Source organism: Nematolebias whitei, chromosome 15 (genome assembly GCF_014905685.2).
Source record: "Nematolebias whitei isolate Nwh7 chromosome 15, NemWhi1, whole genome shotgun sequence".
NCBI lineage: Eukaryota > Metazoa > Chordata > Actinopteri > Cyprinodontiformes > Rivulidae > Nematolebias > Nematolebias whitei.
This window is the reverse complement of record NC_056512.1, coordinates 5,290,861-5,300,291: the sequence shown is the minus strand read 5'-3', so window position 1 is coordinate 5,300,291 and position 9,431 is coordinate 5,290,861. Positions and strand designations below refer to the sequence as shown.

General features: G+C 44.0%; 1 protein-coding gene across 1 annotated transcript in view; it reads left to right on the top strand.

The window, feature by feature from the left end:
- gspt1l (G1 to S phase transition 1, like) overlaps window positions 1-9,431 on the top strand; it is a 40,340-nt gene that overhangs the window by 10,872 nt on the left and 20,037 nt on the right. Inside the window, exons 4-7 of the mRNA XM_037689357.1 lie at window positions 1,689-1,722; window positions 1,806-1,883; window positions 6,056-6,236; window positions 7,607-7,761. Of these exons, the coding sequence (XP_037545285.1) occupies window positions 1,689-1,722; window positions 1,806-1,883; window positions 6,056-6,236; window positions 7,607-7,761 (448 nt within the window). The remainder of the gene's footprint in view (window positions 1-1,688; window positions 1,723-1,805; window positions 1,884-6,055; window positions 6,237-7,606; window positions 7,762-9,431) is intronic.

Below are 9,431 nucleotides of genomic sequence, written 5' to 3'. Positions count from 1 at the left end.
GGTCCTGCTGGCCCCATGGTCCGGTTGGCCCCATGGTCCTGCTGGCCTCATGATCCTGCTGGCCCCATGGTCCTGTTGGCCCCATGGTCCTGTTGGCCCCATGATCCTGTTGGCCCCTTGATCCTGTTAGCAGCATTAGCGGGTCCCTTCAGCAGCTTGATGATAATAAGGACTGCAGCAGCTGTTTCTAAGACTGCCCTCCAGAACCGGGTCCAGCAGACATCCAATAGAACATCCAAGGTTCCCCCGTGGAACCAAGTGGGTCAGCCGAGTTTGGTCTGGTCAGGCAGATGGAGGATCTTGTTAGCAGCTTTAGCAGGTCTAGTTAGCAGGTCCTGTCAGCAGCCTGGTGGTAACAATGACCGCAGCAGCTGCCCTCCCAGACAGCTCTTCAGAACCGGGTCCGGCAGACGGAGAACATCCAGGTTTTCCCGCGGAACCGAACGGGTCCGTAGAGTTCGGTCCGTGCAGGCTCATGAGGACAGCTGCCATGACAGGCCTGAGTCTGAGTTGTCGACGGGGCGGGGAAGAAGGGGGAGACACCTCTGTTGCGTGTGAGCTTACTGCTGTGTTGGTGTGGAAGGTCTCGACCGGGGGTGGAGGTGGGGGTGGAGGTGGGGGTGGAGGTGGTAAGATGCGCGAGACAAACGTAGCATGTTAGCTAGTGCGTGTGTATTGTGCGTGACCATCCCTTGAAGGAGAAACGTCATGTTGGGGAGAAAGAAGCCAAGTAACACGAGTTGTCTGGACCGTAAAATGGATCAAATCAGTGACAGGACACCATGGGAGGAGGAGATGATGCTGTTCCAGGTGAAGCAATCAAAGTGATGAAGTGTAGAAGCTGTGGCAGGAAGGAACCTGTAAATTAGTTTAATAATTACCTGCAGTTGACAAAACTGACTAAATGCTTTTGTGTCTGTTTCTTGGCACAGTGCAGTTTAGTGACGTGACGGCTGCATGAGTCTTTCACTAAATCACAAAACTGTCAGACGCCCCCCCCAGTCACTGTTGGTGGTTATTAAAATGTTCAGTGGGTAAAGTTAATATTCTTGTTTTTAGACATGCAGTTGCTTAGCACAACAGCAAGTGGAACTAAATAAAAAGTAAATAAGATACGAGTGAAGTTCACCTCTAAAGTCACTGTTTGTGATGAACTGTCACATTAATTTCATTCTGTTAGTCATAGGAGTGAGTTTAAAAACAGGATGATGCACATATGGACTAGTTGAATGAGGCGTCTCTAAAATATCCTGATGCACGATCAATAATTTCATCAGTTTTTATTCTGTCCTCAGGACCTGACTTTATTTGTTGATGCCTCTAAAACAGTTATTGAATCAAATGTTTACATATGGAGGTAAACAGATGTTTAACAACCAGTAAAATACACCAGAATGCAGGAAATGGCATCTAGTTTATTCAGAATCGTCTGGGGGAGGACCCCCCCCCCCCCACCCCACATTACACATGCTTCTGAGGCCAGTGAGCATGAAAGAGGCACATGGCCAAGCAGTGGAAGCACAGGCCCTGTAAAAAGGCTTGTGAGGCACCTGAGGATGTAAATAGTAAAGTTTAGAGATTTGCTGTGTCCCAACATTTCTGGCTTCATGGTCACTCTGAGTTCTGTTGAACTCGTGTCTAAAACATCTGTGAGCTCCGCGTGTAAACCCACTTGTGCTTTTTCCCAGATGCTGGAAAGTCTACCATTGGAGGACAAATAATGTAAGTTTTAGATTTTTGTGATGTAGGTTTAAAAGTAAAACAATCGTGTGTTTAATGTGTGAACCGTTCTTCCACTCCATCAGGTATCTAACGGGCATGGTGGACAAAAGAACCTTGGAGAAGTACGAGAGAGAAGCAAAGGAGAAGAACAGAGAAACCTGGTGAGTGGACTCTGCTTCCTGACCGTCTTTTAACTTGTTTCTAAAGTCTGTACCACTTCACGATGAGGCTCCCCTCATACTGTGCCTTGTCAGAGTATTCACCCCCTTGTACTTTTCAACCTTTTGCCACATTTCAGGCTTCAAACATAAAGATATAAAGTTTAGATTTTTTTGAAGAATCAACAACAAGTGGGACACAATCATGAAGTGGAATGAATTTATTGGGTGTGTCAAACTTTTTTAGGGTTAGACTAAGCTGCATCAACTTCACGGCTAAACCGTGAAGTTGATGCAGAATCATATTCTGATACCTTCAGTGTCTGGGACAGACGACCTGTCTAACTTCATTTAGCAGCTGCAGAAACGTGCCATGCCGGCTCCTCACAGCCGCTCGGTCTCACTTTAACACCTTTAAGCCCCAAAGCTTCTGCTTTTCTTCAGGGATGCACTTTTTTAAAATTACGATCCCGATACCCAAGTCTGAGTATCGGCCGGTCCAGTTCCGATATCATGATCATCATTGATTTTATATGAGGCTGTAATAATCTGCTCTCAAGTACAGTTTGTACAAATATACCATACCATACCAATTTATTTATATAGCACTTAAAACAGCAACAAGGCCAACCAAAGTGCTGTACAAAAGAACACAAACATGCACAGCAGACAGGAAAACATAAAATAGAAATACAGATACAAATAGCAGCAGGAGCTAACTAAAATGGCCAACAGAGTAGAGAACAGACCGGACCAAAACAAATCACACCGTGTTAAAGGCAAGCGAATAGAAGTGGGTCTTCAAGCGAGACTTAAAGACTGAGAGTGTGGGAGCCTGCCAGACACTCAGTGGCAACTCATTCCACAGTCGTGGACCTGCAACAGAGAAAGCCCTGTCACCTCTGAGCTTACGACGGGATTCTGGGACTGAGAGAAGCATCTGGTCTGCTGACCTCAGAGAGCGCGGTGGGACATATGGCTGCAGAAGATCAGTGAGATAGGATGGGGCGGAACTGTTCAGTGATTTAAAAACATACATGAGAATTTTGAATTGGATCCGAAGGTGAATGGGTAGCCAGTGCAGGGAGGCCAAAACTGGCGTGATGTGCTCTCTATAACCTGTACCAGTTAAAAATCGGGCTGCAGCATTTTGGACCAGTTGTAGACGAGCAATGGAGGACTGACTGATTCCAAACAGAAGTGAATTGCAGTAATCAAGCCTAGATGTTATGAAGGCGTGGATCACTGTCTCGAGGTTCTTTTTGTTGAGTATAGGCTTCAGCTTAGACAGCCGTCTCAGCTGAAAAAAACAGGATTTGACCATCATGTTTACGTGACTGTTGAGTTTTAAGGACGGGTCCATTATCACCCCCAGATTAGTCACCTTTTGTTTCTCTAGCGGGGCTAGAGAGAATAGGTCAATGTCATAGTTCATGAGTGAGCCACTGGGATGGAACAGCATGACTTCAGACTTCTTCTCATTGAAGCTTAAGAAGTTTAAAGCCATCCAGTCCCAGATGTCAGCCAGGCAGTCAAGAAGAGGCTGAATAGAGCGTGTGCCTCTGTGCCTCAGGGGGAAGTAAATTTGGCTATCATCGGCATAGAAATGAAAGGGTATGTCGTGTTTGCGGAAGATAGCACCTAGTGGCAGCAGGTATAAAGAAATGAGAAGGGGACCGAGGATGGACCCCTGCGGTACCCCCCACTGGAGTGCGGTCGATGCCGAACTGAAATCTTTGATATTGACACAGAAGGTTCTGTCAGAGAGGTAGGACCCAAACCATTTAAGGGCTGACCCTGTGATGCCCACCCACTGCTCCAGTCTAGAAATGAGGATATTGTGGTCGATGGTGTCAAAAGCAGATGTAAGGTCCAATAGGACAAGCAGCACAGAATCACCTGCGTCTGTGGATATGAAAATGTCATTAAAAACCTTCAGTAGAGCAGTTTCAGTGCTATGGAGAGATTTGAAGCCAGATTGGAATAACTCAAGGATAGCGTGATCCCCCAAAAACTGTTTCAACTGAGACTCCACAATTTTTTCCAGTAGTTTAGAGGTGAATGGGAGTCTGGAGACAGGCCGGAAGTTGGACATGACTGAGGGGTCAAGGTTAGGTTTTTTCAGGAGGGGCTGGACAGCAGCATGTTTAAAAGTCTTTGGCACCACACCTGAGGATAAACTGCTATTCAGAATAGTGAGGATAGAAGGACCCAGGGTAGGAAAAACTTCCTTTAGCAGTCGAGGGGGGACCACATCAAAGGGGGAACCAGATGGCTTCATGCTGCACATTACCTGCTCCAGAGAGGACAGAGAGATGGGCTCAAAGTGGTCAAACACAGCCACACACTGAGATGGGATGGACAGATCATGAGCTGGTGGAGAAATGAGTGCCCGGGTGTTTGCCACTTTTTCTAAAAAGAAATGGAGGAAGTTTTCACACAGCTCAGTTGAGGCTTCCAGAGGTGAAGGCTCACTGAGGTGTAGAACTGAGTTCAGGGCGGAGAAAAGAACTCGGGGGTTGTGGGAGTTGGAGACAATTAAATCAGAAAAGAATTTACATTTGGCAGCTTTAACGGTTTTCTGATAGTGACGCCAACTCTCCCATAACATTTGAAAAGACACCTGGAGCCTGTCCTTCCTCCACCTTCGTTCAGCTCTGCGACACTGCCGCCTAACGGCTCGAGTGACGTCATTCAGCCAACAAATATATGCATGTATGTCCAAAAAGGCAACTTGAGGTAAGTTTTATTAATGTTGGATAAGTTTTAAAGTTAGAATTAAATTCTGCTAACACAAAACATGTTTCTTTTTATTCCTAGCTTTAAAGTGGATATTAAAGTGATTAAGTGATTGTTTAAAGTTATTTTATATTTTATAAATAAGGAGCAGATATAAGATTTTTCTTCTTTCTGCACTCTTCATTCAATGTTTTCTTTTTGATGAATTTGTTTTGTTTCATTTAAATGAATGAATAAAAGAATTAAATAAAATGTTAAATGGCTTCAAACATCTGCTAAGTTCATGACATAAACCAACAGACATGTTCCTGTTTTTAGTATTTTACATCACTTTATAATGTAGCTGTTTGTTTTTAATATAATTTTCAAATCATATGTTTTTTATTGTTTACTGTTGTATTGATAAATATCTCCTGGAGGGTAAACTATATCTTGGCTGCAAGTATCAAACTGTGAAATCCTTCGTTTTCTACAACTGATAGTGGTTGGTCATTAATTATGATGAAGTTTAGCAACTTCTCTGTAAACATTTGAGCTCCGTGGTTTCAGCGACGTCTTCTTCTTGTTCAATCCGAAGCAGGCAGCCTGATTTGGGTCAGCAGAGCTCAGTCAGTTCCTCCTCAGAGACGGCAGACTGAGCGGGGCAGATTGGACGTGGCTGGCCGGGGTCGAGTCGCCTGTTTTGTGTTGAGCAAAGAGCAGCGCCCCGCTGAAGCCATGGAGCTCAAATGTCCAACGTAAAACTAACTTTACCACGGTTTAATGTGGCGCTGTGGCTCTGCAGACAGTGCACGTTGCTGTCTTGTTTTGTGGTGTTTAGTGTAAAATACTTCCACACAGCGACATGTTTAGATGAAAAGTTTGTTAGCTGTTAGCCACAGTGCTGCTAACTCAGTCCTCACATTGTAGCTGCTGCAAACTATGAACTGGATTTCCTGAATGTGAGACGGGTCTTATTACTCTGGGTTCATGAAACACGCCTCCGTTCAGGAAATCCATTCTATAGTTTGAAGCCAACATGTATCATGGATCGGAAAAATCAGATACGTAAATTATGCTGGTATCGGAGGACGATAACCAATACCGGATCGGATCGGCCCCATCCCTACTTTTCTTCCATGATGAATAGAAAGTGAAGTTTGACTCTGAGCGAGCTGAGCAGAAGCATTATTAAAAAGAGAAACTCATTTCTCTTCACTTGTTTCTTCTGTCTGGGTTCCCCTGCTGTGCTGCTGTGCAGGCTGTTGGTCTAACACAAACACGAGTGTGATGCGAAACTTCAAACATCTCAACATTCCTTTGCCTGCATCCTTTTTTATTAACAAATGACTGAACAAATGGTTTAGATCTTTGTGTGAATATGTTGTGCACATGCTGCCGGACATAAACCTTCAAAATGGCCACCGTCAGCAGTAACACGGTCTCTTTATGTTTAGGTATCTGTCTTGGGCTTTGGACACCAATCAAGAAGAGAGGGACAAAGGCAAGACGGTGGAAGTGGGCCGAGCATACTTTGAGACGGACAAAAAGCACTTTACAATCTTAGATGCTCCGGGCCACAAAAGCTTTGTTCCTAACATGATTGGAGGAGCGTCACAAGCAGACCTGGCTGTCCTGGTGAGTAACCAACATCTCCTCGCTGTACCTCCGTCTGTTCAAACCTGTTACACTCAATATTGAACATGTTTCAGCTGAAAATAAAAGTTATGTGATGACAGTTTTAATGACAACCCTATTTTTGAAAACAATGTAAAAATGTAAGAAATAATTTTTATTTTAATGGGGACAGGGTACGGTCACAACTGTATACAGTAGTTTTTCCCTCATTTGATTTTTATTTCTGTGCAATCAGAACAGGTTTGTATTTAATGTCACTTGACTCAAGGATATTTACCTTATTTTTCACCCTGTAAGTCGCAGTTTTCTTGCATAATTTACATGCCCTACGACTTGTAGGCCGAAGTGACATGATTTTGGATTTTTCCCATATTTTAAACCAATTTTTGGCTGAGATAAGACCATTTTCATTCATTCTGACTGAAAATATTGAACACTACCATTTTCGGCTGCTAGATGGCACTCGAGTAGTATGGCATGCCGTTGTGTCATGTAAAAGGTAAAAGTGACTATTAATGACACAATCAGCTTGCCGTAGATTGCCACCTTCGTTCTGCTCTCTTGGAGCAACCGTCAAATCAGCTTCATTTCGTTGCCCCGGCTAAATGCAGCTAATCTGACCACTGAAGTGCATTTATTAAGTAAAAGTTCAACTGAGACACACCTTCACTATAAAGTCGAGCAAACAAATTTTTAGGTGCTTGTTAAATTTCGAAGAAATGCACAGCGTTCCTCCTTCCTGATCTCCTTCCTGTCTGCGTGCTCCCGGAGCACCGAGGCAGCAAATACTTTTGAAATACAACTGATTTGACCATTAAAGTCCTTTTATTAAGTAAAAGTTCAACTGAGACACACCTTCACTATAATTTAGAGTAAACTAATAGATGTTTTAGGTGTTTATCTTGTTAAATTTCCAAGAAATGCACAGCGACTCGTCCCTCTGCGTGTGCCCGCTTCCACAAATTGGGTTTTGAAATGCAGCTGATTTGACAAAGTGCATTTATTAAGCAAAAGTTAGACAAATAATTTATTTTAAGTGCTAATCTTGTTAAATTCTTGTTAAAGTCCTCCCGTGCACGCTCCCGCAGCTGCCATTTGGCAGCTCATTGATTTTTGGCACAACACCAGACCACATTTTCGGATTGTCAGCGGTGATGTGTAATAAATGCGACACGTCAGTGGTGACACATAATAGATGCAACGTATGCAGCGAAGCTACGTATTTATGAATTTTTCCACTTCATTAGACATATTTGGACTGATGTGACTTATAGGGCGGTGCGACGCGTACGGCGCAAAATACGGTAATTTATTTTAAATAATGTCCTGTTTGTGCTGGTCTACATCAGAAACACTGTTTTTCCCTTTAGGTGATCTCTGCCAGGAAAGGAGAGTTTGAAACTGGTTTTGAGAAAGGTGGACAAACGAGGGAGCATGCTATGCTGGCCAAAACAGCCGGGGTCAAGCACCTCATTGTTCTGGTGAACAAAATGGATGATCCCACCGTCAACTGGAGCCTGGAGCGGTAGGTAGAAGGACAATGTCAGGCAGTCCAGAACCTGGAAATTAAAGAAGCCCTCAACCTACTGAGGTTGAAGGCTTCTTTAATTGCCTCTGTCATTTGGGCAGTCAGAGCCCAGATGGCACCAAACAGATGCAACAAAAATACGACTGATTCAATAGTCAGGCCAGATGTTGACAGAGGATTCACTCATACAACCAGATCATTTCTCGTGTTGTCTTCGCACATCAACTCCATCATCTGACGCTGCTCTGACATGACTTCTAAACACGGATGTTTGTGTTGGATAGAAATATCCTCTATTCGTTTTACTTACTCAGAGAAGCCACACTCGAGGACGCGAGAAGATTTTTAACCTATTTTACTTGCAAGGGCAGACGTTCACCACAGGTTACACAGATGTAGAGAAGTTACACGCATAGAGCCCGGTCATGAGAATCTGCCACAGGCAACGTGCATGAATTGTTTTTATAAACTTATCAGCTCCCGGCTCACAGGCAGACACTGATGACCTCAGCCACCCAGATGCACAGTCAAGGTCAAATCAGCTCCTCATTCAGCCCCCCTCTGAGACAGAAAAGAACTCTCTGGTAACTCAAACTCATGGTTCGTGGGCAGTTAGGCATCGACTGGCCCCAAAGGGAAAAACATTGTCAAAGTAGGCGACAAATTCACCGCCTACTGCCTGTTATTGATAAGGCAGGGGTGGGAGGCAGTTCACATCATCATGCCTCTTTTATGATTGTCTATTGTTGTCGTTGTTATCCTCTGTTGTCATCACTCTTTGTTAAAATCAGGTCTCTTTTGTAAATGAGTCCTCCACGCTCAATGGGATTAACCTGTCTAAATAAAGGTTGAATAGTTAACATTCTCAGCCAACAGGTCAAGTTCCATTTTAACATAAGACCCCTTGTTTGATAGCAGCTTCACAATTCTTGTATTCATTGAAGTTGTTGATTTTCTGCTGGAATTTCTTTGCTGGATGGCCAAGTAGCTTTCCAAAGCTGCTGTTTGGATGTGAACTGCCTCCCACCCCTGCCTTGTCAATAACAGGCAGTAGGCGGTGAATTCGTCGCCTACTCTGTCATTTTTTTTACTTTAGGGCCAATCGACGTGCTGGAGCGTGATAGTCACATGACCGATTTCAGTCGTTCTAACGGGAAAGACACCGCTCTCGGCAACTTTAATTTGTCATAAATACAGACTTTAATCTACACACCAGTTTCTAAATCATGTTGTGATAAATACTCCACACCACATCTTTAATGAAAATCATCATCCTATCTGAAGTGTGTTAGAGTGAGAGGCTGCAGCAAGGACGGGCAGTCTCGGGGACAAAACACCCCATCGCCCTCCACTTTCACCTCCCACCCCCGCCGAATAGATAAACACCTTCCCCCTCCTTTCTCATGGAAAATCTAGGTTATTTGTCAAGCTCCAAAAAATCTACAGAAAGAAGAAGAAAAAGATGCAGAAGCTGAATGGAGTTCATCTCGATAAAGTCACAGTGAGAGCGGGAGTGAGTCATGAGGTTTGAGAGATTTGTGATATTTAGTTTGGGTTTTATAGTTAGGGTCCAGTTTAGTGTTTTTGAGTCAAAACAATTGGACAATTTTTGAATGTGAAGAGGACGGAGCTGCAGATCCAGAGGAGGACGGAGCTGCAGATCCAGA